This window comes from Girardinichthys multiradiatus, chromosome 13, assembly GCF_021462225.1.
Source record: "Girardinichthys multiradiatus isolate DD_20200921_A chromosome 13, DD_fGirMul_XY1, whole genome shotgun sequence".
Classification (NCBI taxonomy): Eukaryota; Metazoa; Chordata; class Actinopteri; order Cyprinodontiformes; family Goodeidae; genus Girardinichthys; species Girardinichthys multiradiatus.
The window spans coordinates 3,336,648-3,360,297 of NC_061806.1; the positions used below are offsets into that span (position 1 = coordinate 3,336,648).

A 23,650-nucleotide genomic window follows, 5' to 3' on the forward strand; every position below is an offset into this window, starting at 1 on the left:
TAGCACCCCCCAGAGGAAAACAAGAAGGTGCTCAGGACCTGGTCGTGGAGGCAGCCCGCCAACAGGCCCCTCTGGAACATGGCGAGGAAGTGGAGTCAGCCCGCCCACGGGCCCCTCCGGAAACTCTGCAGCAGGCTGTAGACCTGGCGTGGACTGCTCAACAGCAGCTGCCGTCTGGAGACATGGCGTGAGCTGTGCTGCGGCAGCAGCAATCAGGAAACCTGACGTGGACTGCTCTGCAGCTGCAGCAGAAGCACTCTGGAAACCTGCCGTGAGTTGCTCTGCGGCAGCAGCACCCTGGAGACCTGGCGTGGCCTGCTCTGCAGCAGCAGTTTGGAGACATGATGTGGGCTGAGCTGCAGCAGTTCCCTGGTGGCTTGGTGTGGGTGAAGGCGGACGGCAGTAAAACTGCCTTACTGCCGTCTCATAATCCCTCTCCATCTGCATGATTATCTCCATCAGCTCAGGAGAGAAATACATGATAGAAGTCCTTCTGAAGCTCCTTATTTGGCGTCCATAAAACCTTAAACGCTGCTCCAGCTAGTCAGGTGTTGCCTCAGAACACTGGGCAGGAGCGAGCGAAGACGGCATGGGTGGAGCTGCAGCGAGCCTGGGAGACAGTGGTGTGGCAGACGAAGATGCGGGCTTACTTGCTGCAGCCCTCATGTCAGCTGGCAGGGAAACCACCTCCTCGCCAGCCAACCGGCTGGGAACCCCTGCACATCGGCGATTCTTGCGGTGGGAGAAAGATGACGGCTTTGCTGCCAGTACGGAAGCAGGAGGGGAACGTCAGAGCTGAGGCGGAGGGACAGAACAGCCCTCCCGAACTGTCTGGCACTTGGCCACCTTACGCTCCATCTGTTCCAACAGCAGTGGAGACGGCAGAACCTCCAAATCCGTCGGCAGATGTCTCATCGTCTCCTCCATCTGCTGTTGAAACCAGCGATCCCTGGCACTCTGCTGCCTACTGTCCGCAAGGTCCATCGTTGGAGGAAACATTCTGTTGGGACTTGAGCAATGGAGGAACCCAGAATGCAGACTAGCAGGCAGCATGATGGTGCGTAAAAAATGCTTTAATTAGCAAAACACTCACTTATACGAAGAGGCAGGAACAAAACAATAAACGGGCAGGCAAGACAGGCTTGGCATGATACAAAAAACAAGACGTGAGCATGATCCAGAAAATGTTTCCGCAAGGAATAAACAGGACAGGTGTGTATATATGGAGTGTGAACCAGGTGAAGCAAGAAGACAGATTAACAAGGTGCAGGTGAACCAAATAAACTTAATTGACGTGGGAGAACAACCTTGACTGGAGCAAAACAGGAATTCAAGAATACAAACTAATAGAAACATAACTAGAACACAAAAGCTAAAGCATGACTAGGAAAATAATAAACAGAAACAAGATTCAAAACCTTAACTGTGAAACAGAACAACAAAACCCAAAACACCCACAAATCATAACAGATTGACGAAAATTGGAATTGCGCTGCCTAAGCTGTAAGCTAGGTGTGTTTGTGGAGGTTGCAAGGTGTCTGTTGTGGTGGACTTTAGGATTTTCTCTACTAAATTCTGCGGAACTAGGTAAGTAGGTATCCGTCTTTCGGTTAGGCTGTCTACCGATGAACCACCCTCTCTAATCAGGTGTTGCATCAAGTCTCTTAGAACCTGTGTGTACATCAAATCACTCTTGACCACTTCTGTGAGGGTTTGCAGTGCATGCAGGGTATTGTTAATAAGAGTGGAGTGTAAATTTACAGTGACAACTGTGCTCGGGAGGGTTTGTACTTCCAATAGTCTCTGTTGGAGGAGGAGTCTCTGTTGGATTTCCGGCATTTCTTTATCTAATTCTTGAACCCATTTGTACACCGGGGCCTGTTTGGATTTTGACATTCTTATTCTATAGGCCACTGGTGAGAGTTTTTCCACAATTTCGAAGGGGCCTGCCCAGCTTGGAAGGAATTTCCTGGAACGCCCGGTTGGTTGAGCAAATCTGAAATAGAAAACTTTTTTGCCCAATTCGTATTCATGGTGGGCTGCTTTCCGGTCATGATATGCTTTTGCGCCCTCTACGCTGGTGGGCTGCTTTCCGGTCTTAATATGCTTTTGCGTCCTCTACGCTGGCTTCCAGGTTCTTTTGTGCCCAAGCGAACGTGGATCTGAGGTGCTCCTTCAAGTCTGCAATATATTGATGTGCCGTGTATGGGGTCCCACTTTCAGCTCCCAATCGGGCTAGACGGTCTGCTTCATCATTTCCGTCCTTGTCTGGGCCCAAAGTCCGGGAGTGATCCTTCACCTTTTTCCAGTACACTACGATATCCTGTTCTGTGGTGAGATGGTCTTCATTCCATTCTCTTTCCACACCAGGAGGTGGGAGATGAAACTGTGCCGAGCATAGTTGGAGTCGGAGCAGATCACCAGCTGTTTAATGTCCAGGGCTGTAGCCTGCTGGAGGGTGATGAGTACTGCTGCAATCTCTGCATACTGACTTGTTTTTGGCCCCAGTCGGCAGTGGTTTGGTTCGGTGGCGTTGTGTCCAACCCATATGATGCCCACACCAGCTTGTGGTTGACCTTCATGAAGGAAGGCGCACCCGTCATTGTAGGCTCTTGGGAGCCCTTCGCACACATTTTTATCAAAGTAGCGGTGACTCGAAGAAAACTGGGAAGTGGCAGGTGTGTCAATGGTGGTCGCTACGGTGTCGCATTCACAGTGCTGGCATTCTGCTGACCCCTGCCCCAACACCATTTTATTATTCTGACCATACCTCACCTCAATGTTACAACTTTGGAGTCCCATCATCCATGTTGCAATGCGACTGTTGGACACTCTTCCTTCTCTCAACCGTTCGCTGTTCAAAAAAGTGATCGGTTGATGGCACATTTCAATAATCACTTTATGCCCCCCAATGTAACTGCAGAAATGTTCAACTGCCCAAACTGTAGAAAGCAGAGCCCTCTCACAGTCTGAGAACCTAACCTCTATGTTACTCAAAGGTCGGCTTGCGTATGCAACAATTCGCATGTCCTGGTCATATTTCTGCTTCAACGCAGCACTTAGACACTTGGAAGAGAAACTCGCTTCCAGGTAGAACTCCTTGTCCTTATCTGGGTAGGCCAGGCAAGGAGCAGAACCAAGTTTCTGCTTCAAGAGCTGGAAGGCATGCTCTTGAGGTTCTCCCCAAATGAAAAGCGTGTCTTTGCACAGGAATTCTGTGAGGGATCTGGTAATCTCCACATAGTCTTCAATAAACTGGCGAGAGTAGTTACAGACCCCTAAGAAACTTCGAAGTTCAGACACATTCATTGGAGCCCGGATCCTGCTGGATGGCCCGGATCCTGCTGGCTTGGGGCTCGATGCCGTTTGCGCCCACGGTTAAACCAACGTACTCCACTTTTGTCCGGCACCATTGACCTTTGGCGAGTGCTAGCTTAGCCCCCGCTGCGCCAAGCTGGTCCAGAATGTGCCAGAGTTCAGCTAGATGTTCCTCAAACGTCCTGCTCCTCATAAGGATATCATTGATGTAAATGAGTTTTCCCCGGGCTGCGGCATCAGACATGGTCTTGTAAAGGAAAATGTTAAATTTGGCCGGAGAGTTTGAGTACCCAAAGGTGCACCTGTTCCAGGTATATTGGCGGTTCCCGAAGGACAACACCAACTTGTACTGGTCGGCCGGGTCTACCTTCATTGTCCAGAAGCCATTCGCCACGTCCACTGTGGAGAAAAAGCGAGCATCTCTCACCTTAGCCAGCTCCTGGTCCAGGTGAATCATGGGCCAGCGGGAGAGGGGTACCTGCTTGTTCAGTGAACGGTAATCGATTGTCAGGCGCCATTTCCTGGTCGGTTTTAACACCGGCCAAATTGGAGAGTTGTACGTGGAGTTGCACTCATGAATTATCTGTTTCTCCAACAGCTTGTCGAGGATATCCTGGATCGACTCGTAAGCGGCCAAAGGGATCTTATATTGGCGCACAAACGTAGGGGGTGCGTTTGGGTTAATCGGAATACGAACCGTGTGGAGGTCGGTGACCACACAGTCGTGGGAGTCCTTCGAGAGGACTGATTTATATTCATAAAACCGGTTCTTAAGCGCTGTTCTTTCCACTTTGGTGCTTAGTGCATCGGCTTTCTCCAACTGCTCGCTGACCTCAACACCGGGGTAGGGCTCGCTGGATGAGTCCCGGGTCCCTAGCTCTTCTTGAGCTGGTTGCCCTGGTGTGTTGCCAGTGCATACACCACCAGGTTGCCTTCAGCCCCCAGGGTAGCACCACAGGTGGATTTGGTTGTGAAAACCTCATGTCTCTCAATTGTGATCACGTCTGACGGAAACGTGAACAAAACGTCTGGAGAGTCCTACCGGACACAAATAAGGGCATGTCTCCAATAACAGGGATGGTTAGCTCGAAGTCATGAAAGGAGCTGTCTATGAGCATCCCCAGGGGTTTTCTTGTGGTTACCTGGATAGGCACTTGGGTTGGATTCTCCACCAAAAGATAAGTTGAGCAGTTGCTCAGCTCAAGCATGGGCATGCCACAAACTACCAGGTTCAGTTCCCGGAAGTAGGGAAGAGGTTGAAATAAAACGCGGGTGCTCTGAAGCTTCTGTCCCTTTTTGACTATTAGGCGGATCTGTCTCACTAATGACCTGGCAGGCCTGAGGAATGGTTTGTCCTGACAGCATGACCTCAGGGATTCCCAAGAAGGGACTTGAGGGAGCGTTGGCGTGGGCCCAAACGACCTGGTTGAAGGTGTCTAACTGGGCGCCCAGCCGAACCAGCAGGTCTGCCCCGATGAAAACCGGAGGGTGCAGGTGCTGAGCAACACTAAAAGTATGGGAGAGCTGTCTCTTGCCAACCTGCACATTGAGGGTGCAGACTCTGGTTGCCTTCAGGAGGCGGCGTGGCCAGTCTGCTGAAAGTAGACTGTGGCTGCATTGTGCTTCAATTAGACGTGGGTTTTCTTGGGACAAACGGCCATATAGCTCCCTGCTGATTATGGACTTCTCCAACCAAAGTGCTAAGGTCACTTCAGGTGCGAAGGTGTTTTCCAGGTGCACACCTTCCACTATTTTGGGGTTGTAAGGTTTCACCCCAACACTTTTCAGAGAGCAAAGAAATGAGTCATGACTGCGGAGGGCAATTCCCTGGGTGGTCAGGTGCATTTGTGCACCAAGGGGCCCTGAGACTGGCTTTGTCGAAGGCATGAGCTTCGCTAGAGATTCTTTGGGCCCCTCCAAGCTGGAAACTTGGTTGATAGCAGAGGGTGGTTTATAGCTTGCACCCAGGGGTTTTGGCACCTCCACCTGGGCCCAGAGTTGGCCCTGGTGGCACTCAATGAGCGGGACCAGCCTGTCCAGCAGGTCCTGGCTGACAAGGAGAGGCTCTGTGTCCAATGTGCAAATGTAAATAGGGTGGACCAAAGTCACGTCTTGGAATGAAACATCCAACCACATCCGACTGGTTATTTATGAGCGGTCTTGGGTGTAGCTGGTGATGCTTACATCACAACTCTCAACTTGAAATGGTTTACCAAGAGCGAGCATGGCTCTACTCACCTCCTCAAACAGGGTTGAGCACATCAGGCTAATTTATGATCCTGTATCCAGGAGTGAGTTCACCTTGATGCACTCCCTATAATGGTCGGACAATATAGGCAACCAGCATGTGTGTTATGGGTTTGTTCGCCAAAGAAGTTTAGGAAGGGAGTCCGGGGTGTTTTTCCTGACAATGGTCCCAAAGGGTTCTTGAGGTTTCTCAGGTTTGTCTCTCCACCCGACCAGATAGACTGTGGGTGCTGTGGAGTCGGAGTCCATGCCTAGTCATGCTGACGGGGATTTCGGATCTGGTTTACCTGGAGGGTTGGTTTCCTGTTTCGAAGGTTGTGGTGGTGTGGTTGCCTGACGCAACACTTCTGTCACCATCCAGCATAAGGCCTCCTCCATCTCTTTCCCCATAATCCCTTCTGTGTGTCGGTTCCACCCTTTTCCATCAGTCTTACCTTTAGGCCTTGCTTGATGGTCAGGGTATCTGCTGGACCTGGGGTTATCCGGTTTACCAGACTTCGGTTGCCGTTCATTGCCAACCCCCCAGTCCTGCTGACCAAACCTTCACTCCGGCTGCATTCAGGGTGTGTCAGTGCATTACGCCTCATCCTTGGAGGAGGCAGTGGAGGCTGCTCAGGGTACAACGGTGGACCCTGTGCTCCACGGTCTCAGGTCCTGGGCAGCGGTTGAGGGCGATATGAACCACCTGAATCCCAGGGAGGGCTCTCCTGTCGCCTTGGCGGAGGTGAGGAATCGTAGAGGACAGTACTGCGAGTCAAGTTTGAAGGCTGCTCACCTCTAAACCTTAAATTATTTACTTCTATTGGATCCACAGCCAGGTATTGTTCATGGCTGCTGACTACAGTGGGGTGGGGCACCGCCCCACTGAACCTAGTCTGACTATTTACACCTGTTCTGGACTCAGTGGATGTATGGGGAACTCCACGAGCCTGGAAATGTAATCTCTGGAAAGCAGCTTTTACTTCCTCCAGATCTGACCTGCAGGCTTTCTCAGGGTATCGCAGGTATGGCTCACCTGCAAAGGTTTCAACCTGTGAGGTGGGTTTCTTTTCGCCCCCCCATTCCTCCAAGGATGGGGAGTGGCCTGGCTGCACTCAACTGTTTCCAACCTATTTCCAACTTCTGTTAGTTCACCTATAAGGACATCCACCGTCTGCAAAGTATAATTCAACTCAAACTGCAGTTTAACACGCTGGTCAATTTCCAACATTAACCTTCACTAATACAACAGAGTGAGCCGTCCTAACACATCTGCGACCCCGTCTGTCTTTTGGTGGGTTCATAATGACTTGGAGCAACTCCTGAATCCTTGTTTCACATTGCTCAATGTTATAATCATTGAGATCTTTACGCTCCTCTGGGGATAACAGAATCAATGACCCAATTGCCTCTTATGCCTGTGTTCCTATGGGGTCCTCCAACAAACCCACATCTCCAACTGCAGTCTGGGATGTTTCCTCCATCTTTGGCCAAAATGCACAATGGTAATACAATGACAATGCAAATAAACAAAATTGTTTAGCTATGAACCACCACTAAAAGAGATTAGCAGCAACACAAACAGGCTAAGCTGTTCAGTGATGAATGGTCGCTAAGTTAATTAGCACCAGCACAAACAGCCTAAGCTGTTCAGTGAATAATGATCGCTAAAGTAAATTAGCAGCAACACAAACAGACTAAGCTGTTCAGTGATTAATGATCGCTAAAGTTAATTAGCAGCAACACAAACAGACTAAGCTGTTCAGTGATTAATGATCACTAAAGTTAATTAGCAGCAACACAAACAGACTAAGCTGTCCAGTGATTAATGATGTACTTAAAATGGGTGAACAAGTTTGAGTATTCAAACTGTGGCTTACCCTATGTATTATTGGAAATAATCACGCAAACACACACAAAAGAGAAGAGAGCAAAAAAAAATTTTTTTTGAAATATCCCAAAACTAAATTCAAAATAAAATTTTAAAAGCGGGAAAATTAAACTAAAACATTCAATGCTGTTCTTAGCTTCAAATAAATGTTAGTGCTTTCTAATATGGATCACTTACCTTCTAGTTGGGCCTACAAAGTTAGACAACTAAGTTAGTTTTTATGAGTCAGACCCAAACATGCTTCACACAATAAAACCCAGCAAACCTCTTCAATTTTATAGCAAAAGTGGTAATGAATGATCAATAACTTCAACTCTCAGCTCAAGTTATGCCCTTTGATCATAGGTGATGAAATTATCTGCCTGTGTTAATGAACTAATTGATTGAATCAAAGTAGGAGATTGCCTTGGTTTGAACTAAAATTCTCACTAGTGACCAGCAGATGGCACCGAGTGCAGGTCTGCAATGGGGAAGAATCCGGCTGCAACTGCAATTTTACCCAATGACCACCAGATGTAGGTGTTGCTCTCTACCTGACTGGGAGAGTGTTGGTCACAGCTGTAGTTACACCCAATGGACACCGGAGGAAGATCGGAAAGCTCCAACTGTGGCAGGAATCTGGTTGCTGTGGTAACAGCTAATTGCACATAACAGATCCTGGAGGCAGATATGATGCCTCCTGCCTTCACAGAAATTTACTTTAAGTATCACACCACAAGCTATACCATAACTTCCCCCTTGCATCCACAAAAGCACCTCTTGAAAGATTATTATTACTCCTCTGCAGTAGAACTGAGCAAATTCTAGTCAAGATATCCTCCAGATTACAAGCACTCCTGCAAAATGTCACCAAATCTCACAAGGATATCACAATTGTTCACTCTGTGCAACAGTGATGTCAGTCCTTTTAAGGCCCACCCAGGGACGCCAATTGTTAGGATTATGATTATTGATTAATTAATATTTATCAAGAATTATAATTTAAAATCATAATTTGAGAAAAATTAATTCCTTAACCAAAAATCCTTATTTATTAATCGAAATCAGAGATGTCCTCTGGTGTTGTAATTTGTGGCTCCAAGCCCTTGATAATTACAATTGTTAAATTATCAGTAATAATTGATAACTATTACTAGATCTCACTGTTTAATCAACTGTTTCACCAAAACGTGGGGAACTTTGACCTTATTTTGACTGACAAATCCCTCTTGCTCAAAATAAACACAAACGCTTTCTCTTTATCTACGTGAATATTTATTAAATCAACAGCTCTAATACACCACAATCCTACGATTCAATAATCTTCACCTAATCAAACATGCAAAGTTCTACATAAAAGGGTAAAATATCTAACTAAACAGAATAAAACAAAACAAAACAACATTGAGTGTGTATGAAAATCAAACCAGCAGTTATGGCAAACAAGTGATAATATGGTGCTGAGCGGAGCTTTGGGAGCCGCCCTGCCACAATGTAGCTCAGTGTAATACACCCCACAGGGTCATAAAACTTCCCCCCAAAGTTGTAAGCTCAGCGAACAAAGGATAATAAAACTTTTGGTGGCAAACCAGTAAAAAGCAACACACAGGATGCAGACAAAGAGATGGTGAGTGTCCACCATGAAATTCTAATGGTCCAACTTTAAAACGTACCCTGAGCTTGCTCTCAGGTGTTAAAACAACACAGCAAAACACACACAGCTTGAAAAGCACAGCGGCTTTCAGATGTCCAGCAGCTATCAAAGTTTCAATAAAATGTTTCATGCACATACAATTTAGAACACATTGGACTATAAGTGGCAATTCTAAATCAGCCTAAAATCCTACTCTATCCTGCCTAAGCTATTTCTAAAAATAAAAATAAAATAAAGTGGGATTACTTGGTGTTGTCTCCTCTGAGCAGAGAGAGAGAAGGAGGTGGAAACGTTTCCATGTGTCCGTGGATAACTCAGGAGAGTGGCCCGTTCCGTCCTCTGGCCTCCTTGGCGAAAAGGAACGATATGACGGACCGTCAACAGTCGACTGGAACAAAAACAAGGATGGCGATTCCGTCTCCTTGAACCCTCCTTGGGGTTTTTTGTTTTCTGTTACGTGTTAAACTCACGCCTTCGATCGGTAAAGTGAAATTTCTGGCCTTTCTATTCCAGAAACGTCTTTAATGTATTTTTCTTCTCCTTGGCCAATGGGGGGAGAATGAATGAAAGTCCATGTGGGATTTCTTCTCCAGAGTGATGCTCCAGTTGCGTGGTAACGGCGTCTCGGGTTCCAGCGTGAAAAGGACAGGTGGGAGGGAGCTCATTTGATATATAGCCTACTGTGACATCAGCGCTGCGACGCCCCCATCCTATCAGCCACGGTGCCAAATGGGATTTGTAGTAGCAGACTATCCTGGGGTACCATATGGCTGATGACGCTGGAAGGCATGGTGGCGTCTAGCAATGTACAAATGGTCCAATATTCAGCAAACAAATGGTCCAACAATGAGCTGCACTACCTGAGCCACTTGTGTGGGTTGTAGAGTCCGTCTCATGCTACCACGAGTATGAAAGCACTACCAACATTCAAAAGTGACCAAAACATCAGCCAGAAAGCATAGGTACTGAGAAGTTGTCTGTGGTCCCCACCTGCAGAACCACTCCTTATTGTGTGTGTCTTGCTACTCGCCAGAGATTTCTCCCTGTTGTCTATTCCATTTGCACAACAGCATGTGAAATTGATTGTCAATCAATGTTGCTTCCTAAGTGGACAGTTTGATTTCACAGAAGTTTGATTTACTTGGAGTTATGTGTTGTTTAAGTCTTCCCTTTATTTTTTTGAGCAGTGTATAATCTTCTAACCTGAGAAGACTGTGGGATCTCCTAGGTAGAGCTGAAGGGTGTTCCTGGGTTTCTGGATCTCTATCATGCAATACCGAAAGCTTGGATACCCATACTGGGCTGACCTTCAGCCTAGACAGGTCTCAAGCAGCTCTGCTTTTGCCCACATGAAGATATTATAACATAAAAATGAACTCATTTCTGTTAGCACACTATGTTAGGAGGTATTATTTAGCAGCCTGTGTGAGTCTCATTCTAATACAATGTAGATGGGCAGAATACATTTCACATTGAAAATGTTTATACTTTCCTATCTATTAATTAGTTTATCTGGTGATCAGTAAATGTAGGTTAAAACTGGTAATATTCAGAGATATACTTTGTCCATTCAGCATTATTATTATTCTCACCAGCAGCTCCAAACATATCTGCACTGCATATACCATATGCTGCATAATGCATTACTGTCTCTGAAGGCAGCAGTACACTGAAAACTCCATTCAGATTTCCAAACATTCATTAATATTACACAATGATCAATCTGAAATTAGCAGTTTTTATTCTGTCTTTGAGGTGTTTATATAATTGTACTTTAGAAGATTCAGTGGTCTTTTTCTTTCTCATTTGTTGTCTGTTTCAAAACTGAAAAGAAACTAAAAAAAGATGTATTTAATTGGTCATTAATATAATGTTACAAAATTACACTAATGAGACTTTCATTATATTTTGCCAAGAATGTAGCAACATGCTTGTCTTGAATGGTAGGTCCAGGTTACAATTTACAAGTGTTTTTTTCTGTAGATATATTTTTAAATATTGTAAAAAATACTGTATGCACATCAAATAACAACAACAACCTACTGGAGTTATTCAGGAGATCCCTTCAATGTGTACTAGTATTTTTGTTCTTTCTGCTTTTTCTTTCTATTAACAGACAAATAAAAAGATCAGATATAACATGGGGCTCCATTACTTACCCAAGAACATGTTAAACGTTTAATTGGGATAGCTAAGATCACACCACCAGTCTTCCACCTCTCAGATTGCTGTTCTAAAATACTGCTGTTATAGCTCCTACTCTTAAATATGACTTGGTAAATGAGTTTCATAAAACCTGTGTTATTTACCAATTTCTTTTAGAAGAGTGAGTCCAGACCTAATTACTTTCTGATTTGTAGAAAGAGAACCTGGATGACAACATGAAGTAGGCTAAAATAACTCAAAAAGCAACATGTCATTATTCAAGAACAGATGAGAAACAAACTAACCGTTATCGATTAGTTTGAAAAGGGTAGCAAAGTAATTTCTGAGGCTTTGAGACTCCAGAGAACCACAATGAGAGCCCTAATCCACATGGAATGGTGGAGGACCTTCCCATGAGTGGCCGGCATACACAACTTATTCCAAGAGCTCATTGATGACTCATTCAGGAGGTCACAAAAGAAACCAGAACAACACGCAAAGCTCTGCAGGCCTCACTACCTCAAATTAAGGTCAGAATTCATGATTCAATAGTAACAAAGATAGACTGAGCAATCATGGCCTCTATAGGAGAGTTTAAGGCCAGAACCACTGCTGACCCAAAAGGGCACAAAGGCCCATTTCACATTTACCAAAAATCATCTTGATGATCCCCAAGACTTTTGGCAAAATATTCTGTGGACTGACTGGACAAAAGTGGACATTTTTGGAAAGCATGGTTTCCTTTTAAATCTGGTGTAAAACTAACACAGTATTTTAGAAAAGGAACATCATACCTATAATCAAACGATGAAGATTTTGGAGGGGCCTATTCAATGTTCAGATTTAGATTGACATTCTGTGTCATGACCTTAAACAGGCTCTTCATGCTGAAAAATCCCTCAGTGTGGCTGAATTAAAACAATTCTGCCAAGAAGAGTAGGCAAAATGCCTGCACAGCAATTAAAAAGACTAATTGCACGTTATCATAAATGCTTGTTGGCAGTTGTTACATTACATTAAATTTCACATAGGGCCAGGCTGTTTTGGATAGGCTTCTTCCCTTAATGAATGAAAAACAAAAATCTGAAGTAATCTGTAAAAAGCTAAACGTTTTTCACCGCAGTGTGCATAACACAACTACCCAAATCCAATATGTCACCCTAATAAGCTCTATCAGGAGCTGCTAGTGCTGGCAGTAATATTTTGATGAAGCGCAGGATGGTTCAGCAATCTCTTCATCTGTGATGCAACAACTTCTGTCCTCTAGATGTCCCAGCTCCTTCCAAACTGAATCATTTACATATCACTATGTGGACCATCTACGACATCCATTGGGTTTCACAGAGATTGGAACTTGGTGCTTAATAGATTTTTTGAGCGTGTTTATGTCAACTCCAGCTTACCGGACAATTTTTAGTCCAGACTTGGTTAGGGTCAGATGAACATCATGCAGATTAAGTAGCTGTTTTGTTACCTTCCACTAAACATAATGAAGGTTATCTTGTTGGTGAAATTAGTGACAGGTCAACATTAAGCCATTTGTTTTGTGTTAGAACTTTACACCAAATGATTCAAATTAAAAGCAGTATGAACTTTGACATTTTACCTGCTGGTATTCCTGAAACCAAACTGCATGGTTAGGTTATAAAGGGTGTAACTATAGATGCAGTTTATTTTGTCAAATAGAAATCACCGACTTCACTGGATTATATTAGGTATTTAGATGGCAGACCAACACCAAGAAGCACATAATTATAAAGAAGAAGGAAAAGGATGCATGTCATGTTTGCGTTCAGTTTTTTAGCACACGTGCAGAATCACAGTGAGAGAGCAGATAAAGGTTTAATGATTTTTATTTTACAATGAAGAATGATAACTACAGTTTTAGAGCAGAGATCTTTAGCAATCTGTTGGAGTTCTAGGACGGAGAGAGCATTTATTAGTGCGGTTCTTTCAAGTCGAATTATTGGTGAATGGTTTCAGTTGTTTACAGGAGGACACTGAGGTTCCAGAGAGCTCTGGTGTGGAAGTCTCTATTCTTTCAAAGGCAAGTCCAAGTGAAATTTGAAGTCTCCAGTGACAAAATAAACATTTTCACATCAAACCCCCAACATCTAGTCCAGCTTAACGTTAACTCTGCAACACTGTAAGTTAGGAATCCAAACCTGAGCTGTTTGTCCTTAGGCCTAAATTATTACATGAATATTTCATAATTATCTTTCAATCTTTTAGTATTTATTAAAAATGATCTTTTAATTATTTAACATTTAATTACCAGCTAAAAAAACAGCTAAAGGCTTATTTATATTATTTTGAAAATTGATCAAATGTATTATTTATTAAGTTAACAGCTGTTTATCCATGTCTTCATGTTGTCCTCTCCTCCATTATATATTACATTAAATCTGATTTAGAGGGTTTTCTTCCTTTCACTCTGAGCTGAAGAAGTTTTTCTAATATTATGAAACTATTTTCTAAGTCTACTTTTAAAACCTTTGTTAACAATTGAAGTAGTAATGATGCTCAAATTGAAGGTATAAATTACAACATAGTGAATGAGACAAAGTGTAATAAATGAGTGTTAAACTGAACAAACCTGGAAATGCTTTTGCAGCTAGCTTAATGGTGAGATAATGTAAAATGGTAAGTTATGGTTATGTTGTTTCCTAAATGATCATTTCATACATCGTTCATTTTGGAGAAATGTTCATGTGATCATTATTATGAAGCTATAGCTAACATTGTTTTAATAAGTTAGCATCCAATAATAATTCACCAACATCACTGGCTAATTATCAGTCAGAATCAGTTTGATTCGCAAAATTTGCGCACACAAACAAGAACTTTGACTTCAGTCCCACTTTGCTTTTAGTGAAGATATTCACTCCTCCTTTCACAGTAAACTTGCAGCAGCTGCAGTCTGTAGCTCACATACTGCCTTAGTTTCATTATTATATGAGATAAAAACTGTTAATAATACTCGAGTCAAGTATCAAGTCTTTAGGGCACAAGTCTAAGTCGAGTCTTAAGTCTTTGTTTTTGTGAATTGAGAGCGACTGGAGTTGGATGTCTCAAACTCAAGTTGCTATCTCTGCCTTGAACACACCGTTCCTGTGATGAAACTTGGTGGTTGCATAATGATGTGGGGATGTTGGTCATTGTTGATAAGATGAATACATCCAAATACAGGGCAATTGGAGAAGACAACGAGAAGCGCAGTCAGGTAGGCTATTTCTGGGGTGCGTGTTCCTTCAGCACCCTTTCTATATAAAATGATAGCAGGGAGGTTTTACAAAGTATTGACTCAGGGATCTAAACACACATTAATGCCACATTTTTAGAATCTTTGTTTGTCTGGCAAATTTAAACTATGCCTCATTTTCCATCTGCATTATAACTATGCACTAATTTTTGTTGGTCTATAACATAAAACCTCAACAAATTTCTAAATGTAACGTGACAAAATGGGAAAAAGTTCAAAGGGTATAAATACTTCTGCAATGCACTGTAAAGTAAGTCACGGTGCATGGTGCTGGTCGACTTGTTTTAAACCTGAAAATTGTGGGAGTTCTTAGTTTTGTAGCATTTAAAAACAGTTTTAGTAATAGAAAAGCCAATCACCTGTCAGAGCTGATCAAAGAAAAACGGCCAGTTGCAACCTCTGGCTGATGAACTCGCATTGTCCTTGACTGTCAAGATAAAGTTTTACATTTATCATTATTTTATTATTATTTATATTATTATTGTTATTATTATAGATTTTATTATTTATTATTATAATAGATTGTCTAGTTAATAATGAATTCATCTGTTTATTCGTTTATTTGATGATTCCTAAGCGATTAAATAAGTTGTTTCCTGTAAGTCTACTTTATTCAACTGAAACTTATTTCAGGTTTTTATTGAGACATCAAGTCAGTTTTTCGATAACATGTTACATTGCAATAATTTATACACTTTTTCCTTGTACATAAAGGCTTAAAAATGAAGTGTTTTGTTTTTTAAAAGCATTAAGGCAGACATTTGGTGCATTTATGTGCGTGACAGCGACGCACAGGAACCAGGAAAACGCACTGAATGAGTTGAATTGGTTTGGAATAAAGAAAAACAATATGGTTTCAAATTTTGGAAACCGATGTGTTTTCGTAAAAAGCACAAAATCTTTCTTCCTCCCCCATGCGTTTCTTCTCTCCGCCTTGCTCTGCGCTGCCGAGCTGCAGTGATGTCAGCCTGCCTGGGTCATTTGAAGGTCACCAGCCTCGGAAGGGTTCACCTAAAGTTCACTCGCATATATTAGGCAATTCAATCTTTCATTCTCGGTGGCAAAACTAGTTGGAAATGAGCAGCACGGTGGGACGGATAACCCATTCGTCATCGCAGAGGGAAACGGGTGCTTTTTAAACACCGTACATGATTATTTTCTGCTCTTAGAATAATAAAGAGCCTGCGCTTCGAGAAGTGCTTCTGCCAAGAGCCGGGACGGGGCGACCCTCTGCAAACACAGCGGAACAGTGCTGCTGCTATGGAGGAATCCCGTTCGGATGTCCGCTGCAGCGCGCTGACTGCTCCCGGTGTTGGCAACCGGCGAAGGGGCATCTAGGAGAAGCTGTGGGACCAACATAATTCACGATTCCAGTGCGGGACGGAGAAGAAGAGGAGAAAAATCCGCTGCGCCTAGAAGAAGAAGAGAAAAAAGAGGAGGAGGGGTGAGGAAGAGGAGTTTGATGGAGTTGTGTGCTTCTATGCCGGCGATCTTTCTGCAGAACGCACACGAGTAGGTGAACAAAGTGGTCATGTTTGACTGCATGGACATGCTGGCCGTAAGTCCCGGGCAGATGTTGGACTTCTACACGTCCAGCCCGTCGTCCTGCATGCTGCAGGAGAAAGCTCTGAAAGCCTGCATCAGCGGATTGGCGCACAGAGACTGGCAGCACCGGCGGAGCGCACACTGTAGGTCCAACTTCTCCTCCTCTGTTCCTGTTGCTGCTGTTGTTTCTGTGACTTAGACATGTGAGAATGAACTCCTAATGATGATAGGCCAGTGAACACTGACTGTTTCAGCAAAATGATTCCTAACATGTTGCTGTTCTGGGCCTGCTGATGGAAGAATCAGGAATGTGTTGGAACATGCTTCAATCTCAGGTTGCTCTTTGGTTTATTTATAAAAAAAACAAAAAAACTCAGTTCATTACCAGACTCCCTTAGAGTCATAGGAGTAATATTCCGTGAAGCAGATTAACTTGTCTAGGAAAAGTTTTGCATGTTGAAGAGAGCAGGAACTGTTTAGAGCGTCATTTTTCAAACCTCCATTAATCCCCGTCAGCTGGAGCAGCTCCGAGCCGCTGATGTATGTCTGGTCTCGGATGAGCTGATCTCGGAGAGCACCGTGCTGGCTGCAGGAATGCAGAGCGTAAACAGTCACAGTCCGGGCCTGCGCGCATGGCAGGAGGGGGCGAGCTGCGACCTGCGCCCCCTGACACTAATTTAGATAAATGACGCCGCGGACTCTTCAACAAGATTAATGGCTTGTTATCGGAACAGGAATTGGACAAGGATTATAGATGGGCGGCTGCTTGTGCTGCTTTAGACCAGCAGACTAAATAAATACTTCAAGGCCATTGACATTTTTAGGAAAACAGATTTTTCTGTAAAATTTGTTTTAACGATGAAATTGAGTTACATTTTCAATAAAACACCTAGGCCATGCAGAGTTATTTTAGGGTAAAAGATGACAAATATATGTGAAATGTAATCCAGTGTCATGATGAAGATATTATTGCGCTTCAAAGCCACTTTGCAGTGTTTACTGTCGGTTCTCAGCCGCTGTTGCTGGTTTAGGATTTATTCCCATTTGATGATGGCTGGCCTCTGTTCGGGGGTTCTCCTGTCAGGAGGCTTCGCATCCGCGGTGGGAAAGAGCAAAAGTTCCAGCTGCGACCTTTAACCTACAGCGGCCTCACATGGCGCTAAAGAGGTCAACTAATCATGAAATCCCTTAGAAATAAGTGTGCTTATTTACCCTCTGGCAATACTTTTGTTTGGTAATAAGTTAATTATATATATGAGCACATACCAGAATACATGCCATCTAATCAGACTTCCTCAGACAAAGAAATTACTTTGAACCTTTTAACTGGAGGTTTGGACATTCCTGCTTTCCCACACAAAGAGTATTCCGTATATTTACCCTGCAGCATTTTGAAGCGTTCAGGTTATTGTTTTCTATTCGATCTTAAGAAATAAAATTATAAAGACAAAGCTTTTTTTTTTTTTAAATTGTCTTTTTGTTATTTTTTATATGAATCAGCCAGCTCTAGGCTATTTTACAGTCTCTTATGGTTGCAGTGTATAGTGCGTCTAATATAATAATCCAGATACGGAACGTTAAGTGGGGAACACAGTGTTTGGATGGAAAGGCTTTGCTTTACTAAGGAATGAAATACTTTTGGAGAATTTAGTTTGTTATAAATGGTCTTCATCTGATTTTGTTCTCTATTGTCACTTTTACATTTTGATTGTCTGTATAGGTTCATTTTTATCATTCCGCTTTATTTCAACATCTAACTTTTTCAGAGACTGAAATAATTTTCGTTCTGATTTTTTTCATTGTTTATTCATTTAATAATTGCAGCTTGAAAGCTGTATTGTCATCACCGGACTATTATTTTACTGTTCATTGTATCGAACACTAACATTTTTTATGAACAGCATTTTTTAAAGTTCGAGTCTAGCAAATGCAATCTTAGACTGTAAAGACAGCAAAAAACCATGTTTGATAAGCTCAGAATAAACCTGTAAATGACCAGCAGTTTTTCCCTCTAACAGGACTATAAATTTCTCAAATATTCATGTCACAAATATCCAGTGAAAATCCGTAGTGATAGCTATCATTTCTCACACATTTTGATAAAACTTAAGGATAAACCTATTAGGTTTGTTTTGTAGTTTTTAAAATAAATAAAGTCACATTTAACAGATCATGTATCAATTTTTTTACAACACTAATTATAAAAATGTGCTAATTATTTTCAAAGTCAAGGACAAGCCCCAATATTTTGAAAAGAAATATCGCACGTCCATGTCTTCAAACCACTCTGGACATCACTTCAAAAAATGTCCCTTTAATCAAAAATTTGTTGCGTTGTTTATGAAGGTAATTTCTGTAAAGTCTTCTCATTAAAAAAATATTCAGAATAAAATGTAGTAAAAAATAAATATAAAATTTTCATTTAAGGTGAATAATTTTTTGCCCAGCCGTTTGCAATAGTAAAATCATTATTGTGAACATTGACTGACAGATCAAAATGGTGTGTGTTTATTTGACAGAGTATTTAACTGGAGAGCAGGGTTTTTCTTTCTGTTAAAAATTATTTTGGTAATAATAAATGGAATTAAAGTTAAATAATACCAACTGTAGTATCTTCCACTTTAAATGTGAGTGCAGTCAGTTTCCAGAAAATCCAACTTATTCTATTTCATTACTCCTTGAATCTGATTGGATCACAAAGTGAAGCTAATTTTGCTATGCAGACTACTTAGCATTACATTCAATGTACATTTCTGCCCTGAATATACGTTCGTTTTGTTCTGAGTCCTAATACTGTGCCAGCTGTTGAATTAATGACTCGGTGTCTATTTTATACTTATGCCCACAGGTTTTTAAAGGCAGGACTCAGGAAAAGCTAAATAGGTCAGAATGAGATACTGCTGCTCTATTTCTAAAAAGAAACCCCCTAATGGTTCCTTAAGCCCCATTTTGGCCCACTGACCTGTGCAACTAGAGGACATTAAACTCCTGCTTGTTCTCCTGGTGGAGTATGAGCTGTTTTTTTATATAAGACTGTGGTTATGAAGGCCTCTCTCAGGGTCACAGGATTGTTGGTTTCTTCGTTTATTTATTGGGGATAATGCAAACCTCCTGGGTGTTAATTAGCAGCTCTGACAACAAGCCCACCATTAATGCATATCCTCATCCAGTTTGGATGTTAATTAAGAATGATCAAGGACCTCCTTAACGTAGATGAAATGGGCTTTGCAGGCTGAAGAATGGCTGCATATAATGCTCATAATTTAGTAAGGAGGATGAACATTATTTAATTACATCAAAATACACCTAAAGATAAAGCTAAATAAATCAGAGGACTACTACCTTAAACAGGCTATGATGCTGCACAGGGATGAGTATAGTACAAGCGATGTTGTGATGGGATAATTGGGGCTTTTTTTTGTCTCCAAGGCGTAAGGGTCTCTGATGTGGACATAAAAGGCCATTAGCACAGCTTGCACACCACGGTAATTTAGTGGATGTGTGAAATGAAAGGGGGATTGGGGGAAATAAAAGTCATGTTCCGCGGTGAAATGAAACAAGAGCTGTCTGGTGCTGGACGTGTTTAATCAACATGATTAGGACGGTGTTATGGTCCCACCAGGGTTATATATTGATAATGCGTATCAGTTATAGATTCCAGCCTTTTACTAAATATCAAACACCAACTGGCTCCAGATACATGCATGCTTTCATTTTTCAGAAAAATCACAGAGACTCATCTTTGAGCTTCTCACTGCCTTTCATGTGACAGAAACCTTAAATATAAGCCTAGTTTGACCTTATCCGTTACTTTAACAGGGCTACCCTAAAAACGACCATTGAATAAATGGTCGTTTTTAATATGGCTTCAAGCTCAGGGCATCCTTACATCGGGGGTGGCACAAACACAATAAAATGTATCAGTTGAGCTCTAAACTATTTTTGTATTATTTGTTTTCCTGCACCGCTAATAAAGAGTCTTCATTTCCTGTTATATATCATGTAAGCACTGAAACAAATGGCCTTGTAATGCAGCTGTTTAATGATGCTGAAGAAGGCGCCAGATTTACAGCTTCCAAGTCTGTGCTAAATTGTATGGCTATTTTAGTTTTTAAGAACTTGGAGCTACATCTGAACATTTCTAGTTCATAATCCAAAACACTTATACTGATCAAACCTAATATTTAGTCCTCCGTCCTGAACAGAAAATCTTTTGAATGGTAAATGGATTTAATTTATATAACACTTTTTCAGTCATGGCGACCACTCAAAGCTTGTTACACTAGAGCCATATTCACCCAGTCACAAGCACAAATTCACACAATGATGTGCAGATTGGTAGATGCTTGGGTTCGTACCTTGCCCAGGGGCACATCAACATAAGGCAAAAGGAAGTTAGAATCAGATTACGAGATGACTACTCTTCTATATATACAGTTCAGACCAAAAGTTTGGACACACCTTCTCAAAGAGTTGTCTTTATTTTCATAACTATGAATATTGTAGCTTCACACTGAAGGCATCAATACTATGAATTAACACATGTGAAATTATACACTGAAACAACTGAAAATATGTCTTATATTCTAGGTTCTTCAAAGTAGCCACCTTTTGCTTTGATTACTGCTGAGTAACCTCTGCTGCGGACAATAAGTTCATCCGAGTCACCAGCCTCAGAAATCGCAGTTTAACAGCAGCTCAGATTAGAGAACAGGTCAATGCCACACAGAGTTCTAGCAGCATACACATCTCTAGAACAACTGTTAAGAGGAGACTGTGTGAATCAGGCCTTCATGGTAAAATAGCTGCTAGGAAACCCCTGCTGAGGACAGGCAACAAGCAGAAGAGATTCATATTTTTGATGCCTTCAGTGTGAAGCTACAATATTCATAGTCATGAAAATAAAGACAATGAGAAGGTGTGTCCAAACGTTTGGTCTGTACTGTATGTAACAACATGTTATTTATACCTATTTATAACATGTTGTTACATGATATATATATTAGATGTGTAACAGTACACATATTCGTACAGGTCCGGTAGGCACATGTATCGGACAAATACAGCGTTGTTTTCTACCTGAGAACATGCAAAATGTTTATGTGCAGAACTAAGTGCGTCATGTAACATTTTGTAACACAACTTTAAAAATTGACAGAGAGGACTCCCAGCTTTCACTGACCTCTGATCTGTGGGAACATTAAGGTTTCTCCTGCAGCTACAGTGGAGAAAAAAAGGTGCATTTTTCAAGAGCAATAAGATTCAAAACTCGCCCTGCACAAAACTGAATTCCTCACCTGAAACAACGTCAAACTGAATGTATACATCACTGGTTCTGGAGAAAAATCAGCTGAGGTCCAAATGGCTATCTGGAGCATCCAATCAGCCTAAAGTGGTACATCTATTAGATGCAAATCAGAGGAATCCCTGTTGATGAGAGGGGATCTTCCCAACAGCTAGGCATGCTCCGTTCAGGTACAGCTGGGACACTGGGTTGATTTCTTAACATCAACATTGACAATTCTTAGGTGGTTCTATTGTTGTATAATCTATCTGTCCAGGTTCTGGCTATGCCTGGATAGAATATCCAGATCTGAATATTCATTGAAAAGAGTCCAACCAAATCTCCAGTCAGTTTTAGGTCACATTAAAAATCAAATTAACTTCAGAAATGCAAAAATATTCTTTGTTTACTGCTGACAGAAGAAAAAAATATATATATTCTTTTTTGTATACATTTTATTATATAGGTTTTATTTAGATTTTTGTGAAAATGGTTCAATAGCAAAGGCTTGTTCAGGTTGTCATGAATGTAAGAACCAGCACTGCTATGGGTGTTAGCTAAGACAACAATTATGGGGAGCAGTTGTTACACATAACTTTCCAGCCAGTTTGTATGCAGAGTTTCCATAATGATAACCATGGTTCATAGAGCATGTCCAGTAACATTTCACCAGCAGTATTTTGAGCTGAGAATGTCAAAGTTTTATGGACCTGTTGGACAACAGCACAAGCTTTTATAGCATCCTGTTACCATGTGGTTGTTGCTGCCAGATTTGAGGAATTGTTTTCTGCATAATGTTTCCCTGTATGTACACTTCATAAGTAAAAAAAAAAGTAAAAAACAAAACAAAAAACCTCTGTCTTTGACATTGAGCATATAGGAATAATTTTGGTAATCCTTACAGAACTAAAACAGAAAAGGTTCTGATTTCATGTAAGACATTGAGGGTAAAATAGGCTTATTTGTCTTTTTATACAGTGGATGTAAAGATCTAGTAGATTTAACAGAACTTGATGTTTCACAAACTCTGCTTCATCATCTTTAGACCCAAGACACATTTTTCAAAAATGTGTATTGTACAAGGCAAGATAATGGTGACATCAGCTTTAGCAGACACATTCATACACCGATACATGTGCCATGCCCAGGGGAACACAGAAATGTGGCAGGAGGAAGCTGGATTCAAACCCACAACTTTCCAATTAAAAGACAACTACTCTTTTTTTGTCATATGAAAGGGGTGAATTGTTTTTAGGCACATTCCCTCACTGTCACCACATAGAACCGAAATATGAAATTAGATTTTCTTTCAGATATCAGTTTTCGGCTGCACCCAAAATGTCTGGCAGACTGAGATATGTTCTTTCTGCTGAAACGCCTTTAAGGCCACAAACACCAGCGGATTCAAAAGAATCCTTTTTTCATTCCAGTGGCCAGATTCTCTGCTCCTTTTCTCAGCTGTCTACCCCTTTATCTTCTGCTTTTCTGACCATTTGAACTTCCTGGTCACCTTTATGAAAACACCTGAAGTGCTTTCACCTGTCGAGATGGTTGTAGAGTGTTGGCTTAACCCTGTTGTTGTAGTTGCTGCTGTGGGGTTAAACTGTAGGCAAGTGAGTGCAGGTAAATTTTTTAACCAGCTTGACAACAACTGGTCAGTGATAACGGCTTTTTCTTCAGGTAAATCCTAACTAGAACTAGAATGGTTATGGTCAATCTGACAGAGAGAGGTATCCCAATCATTGTGGTTTTTAGTATAAAAATGGCCATCAGTGGGCTCTAGATGGACCAACTGTCTACTTCTAAGGCTAGGCTTAAAACTTTCCTTTTTGATAAAGCTTATACAGGGGTTGGACAATGAAACTGAAACACCTGGTTTTAGACCACAATAATTTATTAGTGTGGTGTAGGGCCTCCTTTTGCAGCCAATACAGCGTCAATTCATCTTGGGAATGACATATACAAGTCCTGCACAGTGGTCAGAGGGATTTTAAGCCATTCTTCTTGCAGGATAGTGGCCAGGTCACTACGTGATACTGGTGGAGGAAAACGTTTCCTGACTCGCTCCTCCAAAACACCCCAAAGTGGTTCAATAATATTTAGATCTGGTGACTGTGCAGGCCATGGGAGATGTTCAACTTCACTTTCATGTTCATCAAACCAATCTTTCACCAGTCTTGCTGTGTGTATTGGTGCATTGTCATCCTAATACACGGCACCGCCTTCAGGATACAATGTTTGAACCACTGGATGCACATGGTCCTCAAGAATGGTTCGGTAGTCCTTGGCAGTGATGCGCCCATCTAGCACAAGTATTGGGCCAAGGGAATGCCATGCTATGGCAGC

General features: G+C 42.0%; 1 protein-coding gene across 2 annotated transcripts in view; it reads left to right on the top strand.

The window, feature by feature from the left end:
• LOC124879259 (retinoic acid receptor beta-like) overlaps positions 1 to 23,650 on the top strand; it is a 361,385-nt gene that overhangs the window by 206,878 nt on the left and 130,857 nt on the right. The window contains exon 1 of one of the 2 annotated variants that reach the window (XM_047383709.1): positions 15,881 to 16,163. The exons of the other annotated variant lie outside the window; for it this stretch is intronic. Coding sequence (XP_047239665.1) covers positions 16,007 to 16,163 — 157 coding nt within the window. The 5' untranslated portion in view covers positions 15,881 to 16,006. Of the gene's footprint in view, positions 1 to 15,880; positions 16,164 to 23,650 lie in introns of those variants that run through there. 2 annotated transcript variants of the gene reach the window in all.